Source organism: Mustela putorius, unplaced genomic scaffold, assembly GCF_011764305.1.
Source record: "Mustela putorius furo isolate JIRA1106 unplaced genomic scaffold, ASM1176430v1.1 tig00000785_pilon_pilon_pilon, whole genome shotgun sequence".
Lineage (NCBI taxonomy): Eukaryota > Metazoa > Chordata > Mammalia > Carnivora > Mustelidae > Mustela > Mustela putorius.
The window spans coordinates 5,617,977-5,641,407 of record NW_025421480.1 but is presented as its reverse complement, the minus strand read 5'-3'; the positions used below and the strand labels follow the sequence as shown (position 1 = coordinate 5,641,407).

At 43.9% G+C, this 23,431-nt stretch overlaps 1 protein-coding gene across 4 annotated transcripts in view; it reads left to right on the top strand.

The window, feature by feature from the left end:
* Nucleotides 1-23,431, top strand: part of PLD5 (phospholipase D family member 5) — a 396,011-nt gene that overhangs the window by 365,623 nt on the left and 6,957 nt on the right. For all 4 annotated transcript variants that reach the window (XM_045084659.1, XM_004756770.3, XM_013058419.2 and 1 more), the window contains 3 exons: nt 1,554-1,690; nt 11,601-11,769; nt 18,396-18,510. In XM_045084659.1, coding sequence (XP_044940594.1) covers nt 1,554-1,690; nt 11,601-11,769; nt 18,396-18,510 — 421 coding nt within the window. The remainder of the gene's footprint in view (nt 1-1,553; nt 1,691-11,600; nt 11,770-18,395; nt 18,511-23,431) is intronic.

Sequence of the window (23,431 nt, the reverse complement as noted above, 5' to 3'; positions counted from 1 at the left end):
CGTGCCAAAGGCAGCCACCTAACTGACTGAGCCACCCAGGCCCCCTGGTGCTAACACTTAAAGCAGACCCAACAGGCTGAGGGAATTAAGTCGTTTCCATATTGACTGTATTGATAGAGACAGAAAAATGAGTGCCTAGAATCCCTAAAATCCAGCCAGGGACTATCTCAGCAGGCAGATGAGGCAGGGGCCATAGGCTAAATAATATCACAGATAAATCATATTATGAGAGGCCAGAGAAAGGAGAAGGAGCCTCTGGGTTCCACAGAGGGGCTCGTCCTAGAGCTGGAAGGTAGAGAAAGTCGAGGACTCTGAGGGGCCAGAAATGCTGACGGGAGCAAACACGCAGAGCGCAGAGATCGGGGCTGGGCCGTTCCTTCCCTCTGGGGCACGGAGGGCATGGTGGCTGGCCCAGGAGGGAGGCAGAGAAAAGGGAGGCCAAGGCACAAAGGGCCAGAGATAGACCCCTCCAGTGAGTTCAGGCAGGATTCCCAGACACCAGGAATGCTGAGCTTGACGTGTGTGTGTGTGTTTACATCATGGTGACAAGGAAATGATGTGTTAAAGTCCCAGCAAAGAGCACTAGGGAGAAATGGCAGGAGGGACAGGGAGACACAGGAGACGCTGTAGAAGCAGGAACATCTGTCCCGCAGACAGCCGGAGTAACCGCCATGTGTGTGCTGGGTGAAGGGGAGAGAGACAGCTCTGGGTTTTGTTTGTTTTTTATTGCTTTTGTGTGGTATGGTTTGTTTCTATTTTGTGTCCGTTCATAAGGGTTTGTTGTTGTTTCGGCGTTAGTCTTTTTCAAAGACTTAGAAGCTCACCCTCATTCCAAAGTAAAAATCATTTAAATAATCAAAAACCATTTGATAGTCAGCTGCCAAGGTGACTTTCTGAGCAGGGACTCCGGGGTGGGGGTTGGGGGGGTACCCTGACCAGGCTCCTTTCCTGCCCCTCTCCCCCACGCTCCGCATTCCTCCGCGTCAGGATCTAGAACGCCCACTTCGTCTTCCCTAAGCAGGGTTGAGGATTCCCAGCAGCGTGGTGTGGGGAACCCCTGAACCTTGGATGAGAGACCCAATGCCCCCACAGCAGGGAGTTCCAGAAACCATGTATTCAGACTTCTGGTACAAAACACCCCTTGGATTACGCATGCCTCTCCACGTGCCGTCTGTATAGAATATGTACTACACGGTAACGCCTGAGAAAATTTGCAGCTCTGCCTGACAAGGTGTCCGCCAGAGCCCCCTAAGTGTAGAGCTAGAGTGCTCCCCAAATCGGGTGTCGATATCGAACACTAGAATCCCCTCCCAAAACAGACGCAAAGGACAGCCTCGAGACCCGTCCTGGGACACCCAGATCTGAACATGCCTCAGCTGTGCTAGGATCGCATATGTATTTGTCCAGTCTCATCCAGAACTGCGAAGTTGGTTTGCAAAACTTGACCCAAAAGCCAAGCTCCATTAGAATACGTAAAAAACAGCAACAAAAGAGAGAAAGCCCCAGCTAACAAAAAGCAATCTAAACGTCGGGGGTTTTGTGTGTTTTTGCAGAATTCTCCCAAGCTCTTCTGCCCCAAGAACAGAAGCTTTGACATCGATGCCATCTACAGCGTGATCGACGACGCCAAGCAGTATGTCTACATCGCAGTCACAGACTACCTGCCCATCTCCAGCACCAGCACCAAAAGGTCAGTGAGTGCACAGCCTCGTCCTCGAGCCCATTCTCCAGGGCCAGGCACACATGGGGGACCACGGGGAGCCAGCCTGCACCCAGAGATGCTCTCTGTTCACCTTGGGTTGCTGCCCATCAGACCTCCTCGGTCTGCATTCGGATCTTCCCCGTGACCTGTCTCCTCCCTCAGTCCATCTGCAGGACTCAGGGGTCGTCTCCTGCCAGAGTTCCTCAGTGCTCTACCTCACAGGCACGGGAACGACTTGCAAGTGAAGATGGGGGTTTTGTCATCCTGAGCGTTATTTGAAAAATAAAAATAAATGGAATAATCCAAACGATTCAGAAAAATACTACGTCTTGAAGATGAGTTCGCAGGTGTCCTTGAAGGACATGCTGACACTGAGGAGGCCTGGCAAGACCTTCCGTGGAGGAGACGTCATCTCGTCGTGTCCCCGCCAGTCCTCATTAAATGCTCAACTTTCCTATGCTTTCCGCTTCAAGAAGGAGGAGACTCAGAACATGGATGTTCTCAGTCCATTCCTCTCTATGAAGAAGAAAGCATTTTAAAAATAAAGGGATTTTTTTGCAGTAATTCATCACTGTTTGGGGCGGTGTGTAAGTCACTGAATATTTACATGGATGCAGGCATGGCTCTGCCCCAAATGTTCCCTGCTTTTGCTTTCTTGCTGGAAGTGCAAAGATGTGGGTGCTTGCGCTCTAAAGAACACATTGCGTCCAGGAAAAGTTTTCAAAGGGCACATTTCTGGGAGTACCACCTGAGACTTTTTAATTTGGAAAATTACAATTTCAAAATAACCATTTGCTGCGGTAAAATGATTATGCGTGCTCTCTATTGCTTGAATGATTTTTAAGTTGCCAACGCCAGATAGGCATAATATGCTTCCTTATGCAAATGGCTGTAGGATTGCAAAAGCATGTTTCTCCCAGAACTGCTGGAGACACTATGAAAAACACTTTTACTTTAAAATGCGGTACATACTTGAATATTCATAGGTTTTTACCCATTTACTAGTGCACGGTTTCTAGTTCTCCTTTTTATTTTCCTCTTGTTTATTGTGTGTGTGGTTTCAGATACCATTTTAGATGTCAACTCCCCCTGGGGACGATTTTGAAACCTATTAGATAGGTTTTGCCTGATGTTTCCATTATTGTGGAAGGAGAATAAGGTCAAGTTTATGGACTTATGTTAGTATGGAGGCTGATTTCTTGGGATTGACAAAACCTTCATCCCATGAAGTCCCAGGAACAAAAGGTTGGGGCGGGGGCAGGGAGTTAGCATGGAGAACCTAAAACATCTTGGAAAAGCAAAAGTCAGAAAAAACTAAAAGAATGATAAAGAACGGAAAACTCACATGAAGTTTTGCGTTTGGGTTATTAATCTTCCATTTCAGCTGTTAGTAAAAGAAGAGTTCTTTTCTCATCCTTAATGTAAGACCTGCCCCTGTTGTCAAGGATTCTGATGAAAAGTCATCAGAGACATAAGAGATAGTTCAAACATCTAGGCTATAATTAAATATGTAAGAATGAAAAAAAAAATTGGGAAAACTCCTGGGAAAAGACACTGAAGTTTGTGTCAGCTGAGAATGTCTATTTGGTTTGTTTTTTGTTTTGGTACATTTTACTTCTGGGAGTGGTGACATGACTTCATTATTCTGCTGCAGTAGAACAATGTAGCCACATAGAGCTACACTTCTTCCTTTCATAGTCTCACCAAAGGAAAACAACAAACTGCTTGAAGCATTTAATGCCCCCACTCAAAAATCTGAAAGTAGGACCATTAAAATCTCAACTGTAACCAGATGTGCTTTTGCCTTACTTTAAAATAATTACCTTTAACTATTTTCTTATCAAGTGTAAATGGGCTTTAGATATTTCATAATTATAAACATGCCAATGACATGTCTCTGTTCATTATTCATTTGTGGCAAAACATTCTTTTTTGATAGTATAAAAAAAATTAAGCAAGCTGGGTCTTTCAGGTTTGAAATTCAGACAACTTTTGAATAATATTACCACTAGCCAGTCTATGAGAAAATTTTGTTTTGTTTCTGTATATTAAACTTCCTTTTCATTACAATAAAAAAAAGAAAGAAAGAAAGAAAAAATATTTAAGTCAGCCTGACTCCTTGTCTTTACATTGTCCTAGAGAAATCTTTCAGGAGTGATTCCAACTTGAATAAACAAATAGATACTATCAAATATGCTACAGACTTAACTTTTAGTGTACGCCCTGCTAAACATCCAAATGAAAGGAAACACACGATCCCAAAGTAGAAATAGTTGGCAACGTGTAAAAAAATATATATACACCGTCACTTAGCAGCAATGTTAGAAATAACTTCTACTTTTCAAAGAAGTAGGAAGAAAGCAGAACAATGATGTGTGGCTAAGTAGATCTTGCAGTAAAAAAACCAGAGGCCCTATTTCACTTCTTCGTGTTTTAGCCATCGGGTGCTCTTTCTTTAAACAATTCACTTATTTATTTGGTTCTCAGTGTGCGGTGGTTCATTATTTATTTCCTCAGTCACATGCAATACATCTTTCAGAAGGAAATCAGTAAAAGTGTGAAGGAACAATAAAAATGTAGGCTGGCAGCCAAGAACCCCCTCTGGCAAAGTTACCTTTGGATGTGAAGGAGAAACAAAGGCTTTCCCAGAAAACAAAAGCTCAAGGCGTTCACCACTCAGAGACCTTCCTTACAAGAGGTGTTGAAGGGAGCTCTTCACATTGAAACAACAACAACAAAATGAAAGCACACTAAGTTCCGATTAAGGTGATAAACAAGCAGTTGGAATTAGAATATTGTAACTGTAACTCCTTTTTGGAATAGTAGATTATACTCTTAACTGTATGTTAAAGGAAAAGAGCATTAAAATAACTCTCCCTACTAAAAGTGGGGATGAAGTCACAGCTGACGAAGAGGTAACATCACAACATCGAAAGTACAGGAGGAGAGAAGCAAAAGGATGATAGGTGAAAAGAAAAGTGCAGTCAGTAGAGAAAACTGTTTTTTTCTATGAGATGCCTTGTGTAAACCCCATAGTAACTACATGACAAAAATCTAGGGCAGAAATATGAAACATGAAAAGGAGGGAGAACGACCAAATCATCCTGGACAACCACCAACTGGCAAAAGCAGACTGAAACAGAAAGAAAAAAACATGGAAAAACAAAACCAGAAGGCGGGAGATAAAATGGCCAGTAGTAAGTAAATGCTTACCTATTAGCAATCACCCTCAGTGAAAATGCATTGAACTCACCAATCAAAAGGCACAGAGTGGCTGAAGGGACAAAAAAGCAAATATGCTGCCTAGAGGGGACTCACTTCAGCTCTAGAGACACGTACAGGCTCAGAGTGCAGGAATGCAAGATGACACTCCAAGCGAACAGAAATGAAGGCAAGTGTAACCATACTTATATTGGACAAAATAGACTTTAAGCCAGAAAGGGTCCCAGGAGACAAAGAAGGTCCTTATGTAATGATAAAAGGGCCAGTATATCAAGAAGATAGAGCAATTGTAAATATATGTGCTTGTTGCCAACACTGCAACTTCAAAACATATTAAGCAATTAATGAGGGATCATAAGGGAGAGATAGACGATAATGCAGTAATTGTAGGGCACTCTAATACCCAACATCAGCCATGGATAAACCAACCAGACAGAAAGTCAACAAGAAAATGTTGCAGTTGAACCTAGCTTTAGAACAAATGGACTTAGCAGGCGTACTCAGAACATCACACCCAACAGCAGCAGAATACATGTTCTTCTCAAGTGCACATGGAACATTCTCCGGGATAAATCACATACTAGGCCACAAATCAGCAAATTTAAGAGAGTTGAAATCCTACCAACTATCTTCTCTGACCACAATCCTATGAAACTAGGAATCAACAAGAAGACAGTAAAAAGATCTACAAATACATGAAACTAAAAGCACTTTTTTTTTTTAAAAGATTTTATTTATTTATTTGACAGACAGAGATCACAAGTAGGCAGAGAGGCAGGCAGAGAGAGAGAGCGAGAGAGAGGGAAGCAGGCTTCCTGCGGAGCAGGGAGCCCGATGCGGGGCTCAATCCCAGGACCCTGAGATCATGACCCGAGCCGAAGGCAGCAGCCCAAACCACTGAGCCACCCAGGCGCCCCTAAAAGCACTTTTAAACAACTGTTGGGTCAAAGAAGAAATCAAAAGGGAAATAAAAAATTGTCTTGAAAACACAACATATCGAATATTATGGGATGCATAAAAGCAGATCCAAGAAGAAAGTTTATGACTATAAATACATACACTGGGAAATGAGAAAGATCTTAAATAACCTCACTTTACACCACAAGGAACTAAAAAAAGAAAGTATCAGAGCAGAAATAAATGAAATAGAGATCAATAGAAAGTATCAACAAACCAAGAACTGGTTCTCTGAAAAGAAAAACAAAATTGAAGCCTTTAGCTAGACTAAGGAAAAAAGAAAGCTCAAAGAAATAAACATGAAAGAGGAGATATTACAACTGATACTACAGAAATACCTAGAATTATGAGACTACTCTGAACAATTATATGTCAAGAAATTATGTAAACTAAAAGAAATGACTACATTTCTAGAAACACAACCTATCAAGACTAACACAGGAAGATGGAGAAAATCTGAACAGACCAGTTGTGAGTAAGGAGATTGAATTAGTAAAAAAAAAAAAAAAACTCCCAACACAAGAAATCTCAGGACCAGATGGCTTCCAAACGTTTAAAGCAGAATTAACACCAGTCCTCCCCCAAATTTGTTCAATATACCAAGAAGGAGAAACACTTTCAAACTCATTCTGTGAAGCCAGCGTTACTTTGCTACCAAAATCAGATAAGGAGACCACAAGAAAGAAAACTATAGACTAATATCCCTGTTGGATATAGAGGCAAATATTCTCAAGAGATTATTAGCAGACTGAATTCAGGAATACATTAAAAAGGATTATACACACACAATGAACAAATGGGATTTTATCCCTGGGATACGAGGGTATTTCAACATATGCAAGTCAACAAATGCAAATATACTGCATCAGTAAAATGATAAATATGACATGATCATCTCAATAGACAAAGAAAAACCATTTGACAAAATACAACACCCTTTCATGATAATTTAAAACAAAAACAAAAACAAAAAAACCCTCTAACATGGGTACCGAAGGACTATAACTCAGCATGATAAAAGCCATATATGACAAACCAACAGCTAACATTACACTCACTGGAGAGAAATTAAACCATTTCCCCCAGGATCAGGAAAAAAGCAAGGATGCCTACTGTCAGCAGTCTTACCCAATACAGTCTTGGGAGCCCTAGCCAGAGCAATCAGGCAAGAAATAAAAGGAATACACATTGGGAAGAAAGAAGTAAAATTACCATTATTTGCTGATGATGTGACCTTATATGTAGAAAATCCTAGAAAATCAGTTTGAAAAAAAAAAAAAAACTATTGGAATTAATCAACAATTTCAGTAAAGTGTTACGATACAACATCAGTTGTATTCCTTTACACCAATGATGAATCCTCTGAAAAAGCAGGAAAACCATCACATTCACAGTAACATCAAAAACAGTATTCTTAGGAATAAATTTAACAAAGGAAGTGAAAGATCTGTACAGTGAAAACTACAAAGCTTTGCTGAAAGAAACTGAAGAAGACACAGATAAATGGAAAGGCATCTCTGTCCGTGGACTAGAAGAATTAATATTGTTAAAGTGACTATACTACTGAAAGTGATCTACAGATTCAATGCAGTCCCCTTCAAAATACCAAAAGTATTCTTCACAGAAATAGAAGAAATAACCTTAAAATTTGTGCAGAACCACAAAAGACCCCAAACAGTCAAAACAATCCTGAGAAAAAGAACAAAGCCGTAGTAATAAAAACAATACAAGACATCAACCAATGGAACAAAATAGCCCAGAACGAAACCCTGGCTTATACATTCAACACAGGCACCAGGAGCACTCAATGGGGAAAAGACAGTCTCTTCAACAAATGGTGCTGGGGAAAACTGGAGAAAAACATAGAGAAGAGTGAAGTTGGACCCCTCTCAACACGACTCACAAAAATTAACTCAAGATAGATCAAAGACTTAAGATAAGACCTGATACCATAAAACTCCTAGAAGAAGATATAGGGGGAAAGCCCATCAATAATGGTCTTGGTAATAATTCTTTTGGCATGACACCAAAGCCCAAACAACAATAACAAAAAATTAACAGATGGGACTATATCAAACTCAAAAGGTTTTGCACCGCAAAGGAAACAATTAACAAAATAAAAGGACAGCCTACAGAATGGGGAAAGATTTTTGCAATCCATATCACTCTGTATGGAATCTAGAAAACTTCTACCTGTAGAAAACACAGTGCAAGGATGGTTACCAATGGCTGGGGGATAAGGGACAAGAGTGACAGTGTTTAAGACTGCAAACTTGTGATGAGTAGTCAATAGGTCAGGGCTAATGTGCTGTGAGCATTTTACTGTGATTATGTAATCTGGTGACTGTCAGTACATGGGCAGTCATTACAATATAAGACTGTACCAAAGGAACATGCTGTGTAGCTTTTTAAATTTATACAATGCTATGCATCAAATTTATTCCTTAAGAAAAAAAGGAGGCTGATTGGTCTGTGGGCTATTAATATTCTTCACTTATACTTGCATTCAACAAATGTTTATTGGGCACTGTGCAGAAGTGAGTAAAGTCTGAGTGGTGTGTGGTCCCAGGAACTCCATCCCATAGGGTGAATGGACACAGAACCTAGTGTAACCGCACAGTGCGGTGAATGGTACAACAGTATATCCATAGCATATTATAGGGCCTCGGTGAGAGCAGCTGTGGCAGGTTCAGAGGTAGCAGAAGCTTACTGGAGGAAATGCTACCTGATTACATTTTAAAATACGCAGGAGTTGATCAAACAAAGGATAAGAAGGGAGTTTTCCAGGTAGAAGGGACAGCTTGGGCAAAGTTTTAGGTGGGGAAAAATAGCCCTACCACATGCCAGGATCTGTAACGGGTTTGGTGCTGGACACAGGCGGTGAGAGACCAAATTGGAGGGAGGGCAGGGACCCAGGACAGGAGGATCTGACTGTGAGGGAGTCTTGTGACTTTGGGGAGCCTCCACTATGTTTTAATCACGGGAGATACGCTTTTAGACAGATCACTTCGGTGGTCATGGAAAATGTACTTGACAGGGACAAGACTGGAGGCTGCGAAACCATTTTGGAGCAGGTACAGTGGCCCAGGTCAGGGACGATGATGAGACGGCCGTGGAGGACAGAATAAAGGCTACACGTGCCAGGAGCGTCTCTGCAGTACACGGGGAGGAGGAGAGCGGGCACAAGGATTGCCAGGTCTTTGCTTTGGGTGATGAGATGATGAACATTATACAAAGTAGAAGGAATAAGCAGATTTGTGACTTTAAACTCCTTATAAAGGTCCAGATGGGTAAAGATCTTACAAAGATATCCAGAAGGAAGTCTGAAGGTGAGCCTGGTGATGTGAATTTGGAGCTTTTCAACTCTAGAGACAGCTGAGATCAAGTGCGTCGATGAAGCCGCCACGGAGATGGCCTGTCGAGGGGAGGACGGGACGGTGACGGAGTCTTAGGGTGTACGGACCGCACGATAGATCCAGGAACGCTGAGAGATCAGGAAGGGACAGACCAGCAAACCACAGGGTCATAGAAGCCACGGAGTCCCTTTCAAGAAGAAAAGAACCATCAACAGAGACACATGTGGCTTAAACTAACAGGAAAATAAGAAGGGAGTGATGTCCATTAGATCTGGCTGTTGGGACATCACCACTGACTTGGAGATTTGCACAAGAATGGTGAGCTGGAGGCCAGGGGGCAGTAGGCTGAGCAGTGGGTGGGGGCGGTCAAGTCAAGTCAGAGGTTCTGGATTACACTGTCGAGAAGTTACATTCACAAAAAAGTAGAGACAGACCCACACCGACGGAGAGCAAACTGATGGTCGCCAGAGGGGAGGGGCAGGAGGACAGGCAAGGTGCGCAAAGGGAGAGGGAGGTACAGGCTTCCGGCTGCAGGACGAGTGTCACAAGGATGATGGCACAGCACAGGGAACATACTCGTGATTGTGTCAGGGTGCTGTGTGGTGACAAATGGCAGCTGCCCTTGTGGTGAGCACAACGTACTATATAGAGATGCTGAATCGCTGCGTTGTACACTGAGACTAACGTAACGTGTCAGCTACACTCCAAGACAGATGACAGACAGATGGAAGTTTACTTAGTTCAAAAGGGGAAAGAAACTGTGCACCAGCCACACAAAGATGCAATCAGGGGAGGCTTTTCTGAGCGAGATTTACATTTTGTCTCAAACTAAGAGGAAGGGGTGGTGGGGTGGCGGGGTGGGGGGTTGAAACTCTCTTTGGGAAGGAACGGCCAATGAAACACAGTTGCGGAGGGTCAGGGGAATAGCCCAGGGGGTAGGGTGGTCCAGGTCTGACCCTGAACAGGTTGCCTTATCCTCTGAGCTGGGGGAAAAGGGGAGAAGGATGTGTGAGGCTCTGGGGGGTAGAAAGTTGTGAAAGATCAAAACAGAGAAGCTCTACATTGTGCATAGAGGGAGAAACCAGTTTTTCTCGAGTGGGGTACAGCTTAGAGTAGCTACAGAAAGGTCCTAGAGGAAGAACTTGCCCAAGGCAAGGACGAGGTGATGGATGGCGGTGAGGGCCTAGATGCCTTTGTGATGTCTCCTACCTCACGGGGCTGAGCTGACCTTGTTCAGCAGTCCTTGGCTTTGTGGCTGTAGAAACAGACCAAGGGAGGTGTGGCTCTGACCCAAGAGCTCAAGGAAGGGGCAGGGCATGTGTCCTTCAGGTGATCACTAAGGTTGGGCTGGGTTGGGAAGGGGACCCGAAGCTGATGGGGCAGGAGAGTGCTCAGTGGAGATTTCACAGGGTGCAGGACACTGGGGGACCACAGGCTAGTCCATACGAAGAGGAGACATTTGGAGGTGCACTGATTACAAAGCCAGCAGGCTAACGTTTTGATGATACTTTATTAGTCGAAACTGAGTTGGCCTGGAATGAGGGAAAGATTTGAACCAGTGAACAGAAGGTCTACGGGGGGAGAGAGAGATTTGGGGCCTGTCTTTAAGATGGAAATGTTTGTTGTTTTTTCTTTTTAAATGAGAAATCAACAGTTCTGGAAGTGACAATGTGTGGTGTTGGGGGGCCGACCCCATCTCCTAAACCAGATGGGTAAATTGTGGTGGCAAATAACATGGCAGAAGTTCTGGAGAAGCTGTGGCCTCAGGAGGAGTCAGGAGTTATTTAAGGCAAAAGGCTATGGATTCGGGGCAGAGGCTGAGCCTCCAGGAGACCCCGTTGGCCTGGTGGAGAAGTCCAGGGCCAGAGTAGCTGGCGGCTTGGTCAGGAAAGAGGAAGGCAGCCTGGAAATGGGAGTGTGGGGAAGTTTGGGTAATCAGAGCAGAAGCTCACTTGGGGGGTTGGGGGGGGCAATTTCCAAAGAAGAAGTTCTCGAAGCCTTTGGGGACTAATGGGGTGCTCAAAGAATTCTGTTGGAAAGTTGACTCTCAGCGCACAGGTGAGCTAAGGTGATGAGGAGCGGTGAGGACAGCAGGTGGTGGAGGTCAGTCTGCCCACACCCTCTGAGGCCCCGGTGGTGGGAGAACCCATTTCATTCAGGGGGTAGGACCCAGGAGAGTATCGTCTGTAGGTGCCCAACCCAGGAGATCTGTGTGTTTTCAAGGTGTCCGATCAGGTTATGTCTATATTGAAGAACGAAGTAATGATCGGGTTAATACAAATGTTCTTTGCAGTCTAGTAAATTTCTTCCCCCAAACTAACTTATTTTCTTTATTTTTATCCACATGGATATTATTCCTACAGGACTTACTGGCCAGACTTGGATGGGAAAATAAGAGAAGCATTAGTTTTGCGAAGCGTTAAAGTTCGACTCCTTATAAGCTTCTGGAAGGAAACTGACCCCCTTACATTTAACTTTATTTCATCTCTTAAAGCTATTTGCACTGAAATAGCCAACTGCAGTTTGAAAGTTGTAAGTATGATGTTAACTTCAGTATTATTACATAAAAAGGGCTGATTCCCTCCCCAAGTCCCTGAAAGCTGTAGGCACACGCATTTGCATAAACTGCCATTTAAGAACCAGGATTACAGTCTCTGACAGTGAGAAAATATCTCAAAAGTAGGATAAGTATTTTTTTTAAGACAAACACAGGAGAAAAAGAGCCTGGAACCCATGTTTGCTGGAGCCCTCCCGGCCCTGCCCTGTCTTCACACACTGCCTGCTGGGTCTTCTCTGCTTTGCTTGAACTGCCTCGTTCACCTGCCATTCCTGTTTCTAAGTCTGTGACCATCAGAGGAGCAACACGTGCTCCTCCACAGTGTCCCACCACCACCACCTGAGCTCCAGTCCCTCAGGCTGGGTGCTAATCCACATACTTTGAGGGAGGCAAGATCGGGACCGGGTTTTCAGCTCAGTGTAGCAATGCCTTAGCTCAACTTTGATTCTCCTCAGGTTCTCACATGTGACGCCCTCATCCTCCTCTCTAGGCCTTTGCATACGCTGTTCCCTCGGCCTACAGCACTCTCTTCCTCTGTGCCTTACTGGCTAAGGCCCGCTAGTCCTCTAGGGCTCACCTTTTCCAACCCCCACTGCAGTCATTCGGTAAATGTACCCTGAGACCCTACTCTGTGCCAGGCACCCTTCTGGGCGATGGCTCTGTGCTCCATGCAGTCTTTAGGGACCAAGATGACAGAGATGCCACCATCTACTCTGACACATAGCTTCCAAGGTAGTCCCAAGCCTCAGCATCCCCAGGCCCGGAGAGAGAACGGAGGACTGCCCGGGACGCATTCCCGGGGTGGACCTGGGGGGGGTGAAGATCCCGTCCGGGGTGGACCTGTGGGGGGTGAAGATCCCGTCCGGGGCAGACCTGGCGGGGTGAAGATCCCGTTAGCCTTTCTTCTGCTGCTCAGAAGTCACCGCCCCGCCACACCTAATGGCAGGGGAGGGGCGTGTTCCCACAAAGACAAAGGAACAGGTCTGTGGGTCATCAGTCTGCCATTCTGGGCACCCACATGGAGAACCCTCGTCCCCTATTGGTACCGCACAGCACAAAGTTCAGGACCTCCCAGAGACGTGCAGTTCTGGACCTCACAGTTCAATAAACAGAAACTAAAAAGAAAACGATTATGCATAAGACCCAAAACCCAGGCTGAAGTTACCTCCTCCCCATATAACAGGGACAGGGAAAGGCCAGTTAAATGTGTGTGCCGGTAGCCACAGCCAAAGGTTTTGTTGCACGTAATTCTGACACATGACCAATCTGCTTCCTTGCCCCTATGCCTCTGCCTCTGCCTCTCGCCGCCTCGCCCCCTTCGCCTCCGTTTCTCCCTCCCTCTCATTAGTGGTGGCTTCATTCAGCTCCATCAGACTTGGGTGGGAAGATTATACCGATTATGATTATTCCAGTTACCAGATTTTTGCTGCAGGATTGAGTCTTAACGGGCCTCCGTCACTTAAAAGTATTTTTCAGACTAATTTTCTGCTCTTAGGCTCCTGGCACAATCAGTTTTTCCAACCCTTTGAAATACCAAATTTCCAGTATTCTGTTCTCTTTCCTGTCTGCTTACAAGCCAGCACACCTGATCCTGAGCTCATTCATCTCCTCTGATAACTTCCAGAAAGCACTAATAACAAACAACATACACCACTAACAGTTTGTTCCCTATCCCTTGCCCTGTAGCCAGAGTATTTGGGGGGGGGGGGCAGGAGTGGGGGCAGTGCTTGGTCTTCCTTCCACATTAATGCAGGTTAGGGTTTTACCAAATACTTTGCCACTGCTTTGTTATCTATTCTTTCCATGTTGCAGAACCAATTTCCTTGTTGCCTGCTACCCATTGGGTAAACCGTTGTTACGTCTTCTGTTAAGTTTTTATCATTACTGTACAGCACCATCTCATTTCACTTTGCCTAGAAGTAGTAAGTGCTTAATTTTTTTTTTAAAGAAGGAATTTCTTAAGTTCATGAGTATAGACAGTTGGACAGGCACTGAATTACATACTTTCTATGTACTATCTAATATTCACAACTACACTATGAAGCAGGAACATTTATATTGTAAAGACATAGAAATTTATATTGTACATTTTAAAGACTTGAGAAGCTATACATCTGACATATATTTCTGGGATAAACAAAAATATAGATAAAATGTTCTTTAACTCATTCATATCATTAAATTTTTTAAAAGTTGAAGTTATCAACAATATAAAGACAAAATTCTAGGATTTACAATAGATTTCAAAAAATTATGATTTTCATGTAGATTACATTTTAATCTCCCTAACATTCTAATAATATTGATGGAAAACAAATTTTTTTCTCCATTTAACTGGTTTTTATAAACTGTGGTATCCATGCACATGTCTGAGTTCACAAATCAGTATTAGAAATAGAAACAGGTCTGCGAATCTAGAGCTAACATCTTACTCAATGATGAAGGGTTGAAAGCTTTTCCTTTAAGATCAGAAACAAGACAAGGGTTCCAGCTCTTACCACTCCTATTCAACATAGTACTGGAAGTCCTAGCCAGAGCAATCAGGCAAGAAAAGGAAATAAAACGTATTAGAATTGAAAAGGAAGAAGCAAAATTGTCTCTATTTGCAGATGACATGATTTTCTATATATAAAATCATAAGATTAACCCCAAAAAATGTTGGGTTTAATCAGTGAATTAAGCAAAGTTGCAGGATATGAAATTAAATACAGAAACCAGTGGTGTTTCTACACACTAACAATGAAATTTCTGAAAAAGAAAGACATAGATTCCATTTATACTAGCATCAAAACAACAAAATACTTAGGAATAATCTTAACTAAGGAGATGAACCATTTCTATGCTGAATACTATAAGACGATGAAATCGAAGACAATGCAAAAAAATGGAAAGGTATCCCACATTCACAGATTAGAAAAATGGATATTGTTTAAACGTTAATACAACCAAAGCCATCTATAGATTCAATGCAATCCAATCAAGATTCCAGTGGCATTTTTACAGAAGTAGAAAAAACGCTCATAAAATTTATGTGGAACTGCAAAAGACCCTGAATAGCCAAAGAAATCTTGAGAAAGAACAAAAAAGCAAGTATTACACTTACCGATTTCAAGCTATGCTATAAAGCTACAGGTCATCAGATACGGTACTGGCATAAAAACAGACAAATAGACCAATGGAATAGAACCAAGAGCTCAGAAATAAACCCAAGCATATGCAGCCAACCAATATTTGACCAGGGAGCCAAGAATACTCAATGGGGAAAAACATAATCTCGTCAACAAATGGTGTGGGATAACTGGATATCCACATGTAAAAGAATGAAACTGGACCCAGATCATACACCGATCACAAAAATGAACACAAAATGGATTAAAGACTTAACTGTAAGACCTGAAGCCATGAAACTCCTAGAAGAAAACACAGGAATGAAGTTACTCGACATGGATTAAGGTAATAATTTTTTGGATGGGACATCTAAAATACAAGCAACAAAACTAAAAAGAAACAAAGTGAAAAGATCACCTATGGAAGGGGAAAAATGTTTGCAAAGCATATATTTGATAAGGGCTTAATACCCAAAATCAATCAAAAACTCATACAACTGAATAACAAATAACCCAATTAAAAAATGGACAAAGCACCTGAACAGACATTTCTCCAGAGAAGATATACAGAAGGCCAAGAGGTACATGAAAAGATGCTCAACACTGCTAGTCATTAGGGAAATGCAAACCCAAACTGCTGTGAGATACCGTAGCATGCATGTTAGGACAGCCGTCATCAAAAAGACGGGAAATGACAAGGATGTGGAGGAAAGGGAGCCTGTGTGCACCGCTGGCAGGAATGTAGATGGGCACAGCCACAATGGAAAACAGTATGGAGAATCCCCGAAAAATTAAAAATAGAACTACAGTGATTCAGCAATTCTATTTATGGGACTATATCCAAAGGAAACTAAAACACTAACTCAAAAAGGTATCTGTACCTTTGTGTTCTTAGCAGCAGTATTCATGGTAACCAAGAAATAGAAACAAGTGAAGTGCCCAGTGGATAAATGGATAAAGAAGTGGTGGTATACCTATACAATGGACTATCATTCAGCCAGAAAAATGAAGAAATACTACCATTTTTGACAACATGGATGGACCTTGAAGGCATTACTCTAAGTGAAATAAGTCCGAGAAAAACAGATACGGTATGATACTGTATGTATAGTCTAAAATTAAAAACAAAAACAAAGAACACAAAGTCATAGAAAAAGAGATGAGACTTGTGGTTACCAGGGGGTAGGGTGTAAAGGTAGGGGAGACGGGGAATTGGAGGAAGGTGGTCAAGGGTACAAATTTCGAATTACAGGATAAATACTAGAGATTTAACGTACACCTTGATGACTACAGCTAACACTGCTATGTGGTATGCAGGTAAGTTGCTAAGAAAATAAATCCTATGAGTTCTCATTACAAGGAGAAATTTTGTTTATTCTTTTCTTCTTTCTTACCTTTTTATTTTATCTATATGAGAAGATAAGCGCTAGCTGGACGTATTGTGAGTCATGCCATGATATGTGTAAATCAAAGCATAATGTGGTACAACTTAAATTCATACAGTGATAGATGTCAGTTACTCCTCAGTAAAATGGAAAGAAACAGGTCTATGATCACTACCATGGATCTGTTTTCCACACCAGATTTGCAAGTGAATGTGAAAACCAGGAGTGGGATTGGGGCACAATCTGTTTGGAATCAGATAATCAGAGATTAGAAGAAACAGTGGTATGGTACCACCAGAAAGCCAAACAGAGACCCAGGAGAATAGAGCCCGTTTGTGTTCAGTACCTTTCCATGGATGAGAGAATCCTGGGGTTTGTTTCAGCTCAGGGATGGCATTTTCTAGATAACTGAAGTGGCACGTGGGACACCCTGGAAAAGCAAGTGAAGCACCATATTCCTAGTGCTTAGCAGGATGCTGGCACAAAGCATTCAAAACGTGTGTGTTGGGTGGATGGATGGGAGGGAGGAAGGAAAAAGGTAGCTGATGAAGGTTCAGGAGGGATCTGTGAACCAGGGAGTGAAGGGAGCAGGAAGCATGTGGACGTGGAGTCACTTTTGCACACTCTAGTGTGCTGGAAAAGGGTGAAGAATCTGCCGGGTAAGCTGATTCACTCCGAGCTCAGTACACGTGCAGTCGGAGGAGCGCCATTGCCAGACTTACCAAGTTCAGCAGGGTCGTAAGGTACAGGCCTGATTATGATTTAGATATGACAGTACCCACAGATCAGGAGATGAAGGCCATTGGAAAGACCGTTTCATTCACAGATCTCAAGAGAAGGGAGCAAGCTGGGAAGTCGCAGGGTCATCGGGGAGGCAGGAGTGAGGGAAGCATGGACAAGAACTTTTGTTTTGGTTTATAGGGTTGGGGAAGGGGCAAGGCAGGATAAACCCAGTTAGGACTAGCAAGTTGAATGATTTCAGTGGGAGTCCATAAAGCAGGTGGTTCAGGATATGGACCATGGACTGTTTGGGTTATGTATGAGAAGTGTTCTCACAAGCAAGTTGTTTGCTATCTCCAGGAATTAGCTAGCCCCCGGGAGGGCAGTCCCCCAGGCTCAGCATGGCTCAGATGTCAAAGCATCAGAACACAGAAAAGAAGACATGACTAATACAGAAGCAGGGGGAAGAAAGTCTAGAGCCTAGCACACATGGTGCCTTTGCTTGCCCCCTTCTTGAAGACACTGTCTTTTGAAATCTCCATCATGGAATATTAAGTGCTCTCATTTAAGATTAGCAAGAAATTATAAGGAAAGCAGAATCCATCCTTTTGTTCTCTTCTTAGTCAAGAGATCACCCTGGATGGTGGGTCATCCTGTGAGCTCGGTCACGGTTCAGGTCTCATCTGAGCAGCTACCAGTTCTAGCAGATTCTGGAAACACCAGCCCACCTACCTCCACTGTCAGCCCCCTCTCAGCCCACCCACACCATGCCCCAGGCCTGAGAGGTGCTTTTGGGGTCACAGTAAAGTTGAAATTCAGGATTCACAGTCTGAAGTGGTGATTTGTCTCTGACTTACTAAAAGAGCTTCAAGACCAAGGTGTTGAGATGCAAAGCATTTGTTCTCTTGGCAAAATCTCTTTTGACCTTTGCAAATCCCCAGCTGAATCACCTAGTCATTGACAAAGGGCCTGCTGCTTTTATAATGCGTGCAACAGAGGAACATTAATTCAGTTCGTTAGCATGCGTGACAGAGAGGACCCCCGAGGCAGACCTCAAATAACCATACATCCAGATGAGTAAGACAACGAAAATTAAAGAAACTTCTGGCCTTCACCCTGTTGAAAGAATGCATTTTATGCTCATTTTGCAGCTTAAAAGTGTTAATTATAGATCTAGTTGAGCATGCTAATTTTCCCTCTTGTTGCCTATATAGATGAGAGAACAAAAATAGCTTCCTCTATATGGAGCAACGAGATTGTGGCTTTGATAACCCAGGACAAGGTCGGCTGTGGGTATTTGGAGAAGAAACCCTTTTGTGCTCCTGAACAAAACCAGAGATGTTCCCTATTCACCTGCTTTCTTGATTTGCTTATTTTTGTGTCTTACAGAAATTTTTCGATCTGGAAAGAGAGAATGTGTGTGCTACAAAAGAACAAAAGGATCACACCTTTCCTAAATTAAATCGCAACAAGTACATGGTGACGGACAGCGCAGCTTATATCGGTAGGTGTCGGGGCTGTCGGGCTTCTTGGGGGACCAGGCAGGCCAACAGTGGTCCCACCATGGTCTTCCATGCCCCGCGGGCCCTGGAGGAAACAGGACGGGAAGGACAAACACCCCTTGAACTGAACATCTCCTCTAGGGCTTGGTTCAAATATGAGGACATCATAGAAGATGTTTTTAACAAGTGTTTTCTTTCGCCCACTTGCTTCGTGCTATGGTTGAGGACGTGAGTGGCTCATGAAAGGCAAGTCCCAGGGGCACCGGGTGGCTTGGTCATTGGGCATCTGCCTTCGGCTCAGGTCATGATCCTGGGGTCCTGGGATCGAGCCCCGCATCGGGCTCCCTGCTCAGGGTGCGGTCTGCTTCTCCCTCTGCCCCTCACCCTGCTCGTGTTTTTTTCTCTCTCACTCTGGCTCGCTCTCAAATAAATAAAAAAAACCAAAAAATAAAAAAGAGAGAGAGTCCTGAGAGTCCCGTGAACACAGTGCTCCCCACCCACCGTACCCTCAGCCAGCCTGTCCTGAGTCCCAGGAGGCCGACCTGACGGCAGCTCAACACAAGGAGCACTGCCTGGACAAGCATCCCTCCGCTGCCGCTCTGGAAATTGCCCTTGGAGAACTTGCTTACGCTCTCTAAGCCTCAACATCCTCTCTGTACAACGGGGCCCATAACAGTTTCTACTTTGTTGGGTGAAATTTAAGCAGAATAATATATGCAGGGTACCTTGCACAATTAGAATCCCGGCACATAGATAATAACGGATTTGTGTCAGCTGTTATTTTTAGGGTAATAATGCTCCAGATGCCGAAATCATACCAGCTGGCGGAATTACTAATGTGTCCATCTGTGCTCTTTTCCTACAGTGTGCATGAGTCCAGAGTAATCCTTTAACTGGTACCATCAACATCGGAGTGGAAATTGTTATCTATAAAAGAAGGGACATAAATCCCAGAACGGCAGTCTGGCTATTTCATTGTACAGAGGACATGGCAGGCTCAAAGCAGAAAAGAAAAATGTGTGTGGGATAGAGGAATGTGGAATATGGTAGTCCCCCCACCAATTCAGTGAGTGAGTAAAGAGTATGGCCTTTGCCTTGTAAAGCACTTTATCTCATTTGATTTTTTTTTTCTAAGATTTTATTTATTTGACAGAGAGATAGAGAGGGAGCGTAAGTAGACAGAGTGGCAGGGAGAGGGACAAACAGGGTCTGCACTGACCGAGGAGCCCAGTGCGGGGCTCAGTCCCAGGACCCCGAGGATCATGACCTGAGCCGAAGGCAGCCACATCTGACCGAGCCAACCAGGCGCCCCCGTGCCTCTGTTTTCTTATCTGTAAAATGGGTATAAAAGTATCCACCCTTTGGTGGTGGTAGAAAGATTAAAAGAGATAATATAGGAAAAGCTCCAAACACTGGCTCTCATGTGTCTCAATCCTTAGTAAATACGGATTTTTGGCTCTCTCTTTTCTTCTCCCTGTCTGATATATTTTTAGAATAGACTTTTTTTTTTTTTTAAGAGCAGTTAGTTTCACAGCAAAACTGAAGAGAAACTACAGAATTCTCACATCCCTGGGCTCCTCACACATGGAACACAACCTGCCCCATTATCAGCTGCCCCCACAAAGTGGTGCTTTGGCTACTATGGGTGAACTGACACCGATATGGATGTACAGTGGGGTTTCACTATCGAGGTGACATTCTGTGGGTCCTGACAAACGTGTAATGACGTGTATGCAGATTACTGTGTCATAGTCACTTCACTGTCCTACCCGTCCTCTGTGCTCCCTGCCTCCCCTGCCGGCTCCCGGTGACCACTGATCTCTTTTACAGTCTCCACTGTTTGGGCTTTTCCAGGCTCTCACATAGTTGTACTCAAATAGTGTATATCCTTTTCAGGTTGGCTTCTCTCACTTAGCAGTATGCGTTTAAGCTTCCTCGGGATCTCTGGATGGCTAGATAGCTCCTGTGTTCTTTGCGCTGAATAATATTCCACTGTCTGGAGGGATCCGTTCATCCATTTACCTTCAGGACATCTTGGTTGCTTCCAGGTTTTGGCAGTTATGAATAAGCTGCTATAAACATTTGCGCACACGTTTTTGTGTGGACATGTTTTCAACCCCATTGGGTAATGGCAAGGAGCTTGACTGCCCTGTCGAATGGTTAGACGATGCTGAGTTTTGTGAGATACTGCCAAACTGTCTTCCAAGGTGCCTCTACCATTTTGGATTCCCACCAGCAGAGACGGAGAGTTCCTGCTGCTCCACATCCTCGCCAGCATTTGGTGGTGTCAGTGTTCCAGACTTTGGCCATTCTTGTAGGTGTATAGAGGTACCTCCTTACTGTTTTAATGTGCATTTCCTTGATAATAGATGGGGAGCACTTCTTCATATGCTTTTTTACCATCTGAATATCTTCTTGGATGAGGTGTCTTTGGCCCATTTTTTTCATCAGGCTTTTCATTTTCTTATTGTTGAGTTTTAAGAGTTTTTTGTATATTTGGAATAACGGTCTTTTATCAGGTGTGTCTTTTGCAAATATTTCCTCCCAGCCCGTGGCTTATCTCTCTATTCTCTTGACAGTGTCTTTCACAGAGAAAACATTTTAAATTCTAATGAAGTCCAGCTTATCAGTGATTTCTTTCCTGGATCGTGCCATTGGTGTTGTGTCTAAAAAGTCCTCACCAAACCCAAGGTCATCTAGATTTTCTTATTTGTCATTTTTCTAGGAGTTTTATAGTTTTGCATTTTACATTTTTCTTTGATCCATTTTAGAGGTATTTTTTGTTAAAGGTGTAGGGTCTGTGTCAAGATTCCCTTTATTGCAGTGGATGTCATTCTTCCAGCGCCGTTGTTGGAGAGACTAGCTTTGCCCCCTCATATTGCCTTTGCTCCTCTGTAAGGATGAGTTCACTCTATCTACATGGGTCTATTTCTGGCTATTATAATGCATTTTTATTTTTTTTTTATTTTTTTTTTTTTAAAGATTTTATTTATTTATTTGACAGAGAGAAATCACAAGTAGATGGAGAGGCAGGCAGAGAGAGAGAGGGAAGCAGGCTCTCTGCTGAGCAGAGAGCCCGATGCGGGACTCGATCCCAGGACTCTGAGATCATGACCTGAGCCGAAGGCAGCGGCTTAACCCACTGAGCCACCCAGGCGCCCCTATAATGCATTTTTAAATGAGTTCATTTTACACACAGCATTTTGGAAAAACATTTAATTCCCTAGAGCAAGGCATAGTCCTTGTATAAAAATATTTAAAGAGCATCCAGAGGGAAAATTCATTGATAATTTAAATAATTATCAGCACATTCTGGAAATCTTAAGTCATCACATGGACACCTGCTGAGAATGTGGAATTAAGAATAATCCACACTAGACCTTGCGTGGAAGTATAGATCATTAAATCTTCACGAGACTTAACAGAACATTCCCCAAACAGTACTAATTTTGAATTCTCTGGAGTATATTTGAGTGTGGCTTGGTACATTTGTCCAGAAGATGGTTTGAATTGTTGGGGGCCTGACAAGGGGGTGGTAGGTTAATCGGAGAGGCACTCAGAAGGTTCACTGAGGCGCACATACCTTCCGAGTGAGCTTATCTGTACCTGTGCCATGGCTCGGGGATGGCCCTATAGTTCTCCCGCTGCCCAGCCCCATGCACACATTCGGGAAGCCACAATGGCAGGCTCAGCCCTGGGGGAACCGTGTCCCAGCTGAGAATACACGGACGCAGGTACAGGATTCTGAACTTGAGCCAAACCATGAAGAAGTGAAAGGTGGGAAAACATGATCATCCTGGTGGAGGGTGGCCTCTGTGAGCCTGAGAAAGTGCTGCCTAAGGCTGGAGTTGCAGAGAAGAACCTAATTAAAGCTTTGGAGAATCAAAGATGCAGAATCTTGGCTCCATCCGCTGTCTTGAAGGGAAAAGCCGAATCTCACAAAATAAGGCTCCAAAATCTTCTCTCCCCTTATCTGTTCGTCTTCTCATGCGGCCCCCAAAGCCTATCTCCATGTCTGTGTCGCTCAGAGTGTGGTCCCTAGAGGAGAGGAGCTCCTTGCGGCCGCCACTGAAGCCCGGACATGGGGGAGGGGAATGCACAGTGGGTACCACGCAGGCCTTTAGGATCAGACAGGACGCAGAACAGAAGCTGAGTGTGGGCTGTGGGCTCTGACCTGGCTTTGAAACTCAGCTCTGATAGTTTTCCACTCCAGTCTTGGACAAAGTACCTGACCTTTCTTGTAGGTGTATAGAGGTACCTCCTTCATGTCCCCATTGGTACAACGGAATATTATCACCTCACAGGCTCACAGTGGGTATTGAATGAGATCATGTAATGAGATAATGAATTCACCGCCTGGCACTCAGCGTCTTAGCCACAAGTCCTCGAAAGGCGTGCAGGAGCACAGGGGTCTTCTGTTTAGGGGATGACTCAAAGGAGCTGCCTGACAGCGGGTTCCAGAATAACTCTTAACCCGCATTTGCTGCTAATCCCCAGTGTAAGAGTCCAAGCCTGTATTTCCGTGCATGCAAACCTGCCACCACTGAGCATGGCCATGTGTCTGAGAGCACCTGGTCAGAAACGCAGCTCTGGAAGAGACTCCAGCACCATATCGTGAACCGTTCAGTGGACGGTTCCCTCATTTATAGCAACAAAATTCATCCAGCGTCATGTCTGTCATGAAACCATCAGGGGGAACAGCATGCTGCTGGGGAGTGGCGGGAGACAGTGTGAGATGGAGGACACAGAGCGAGGGAGAGGAGTTTGATCTCTATGCTGGTAATATTTTATTTAGGGACCTGGTATTCGACCCCGAGGAATAAAGTCAAGGAGTGCAATGGGAGAAGAGGGAACTACTTCCGCTGTTGCAGGAAGTGCCGGTGCAAAGGGGAGTTCATACGTGCGGGGCCTCCAGAGAGCGGA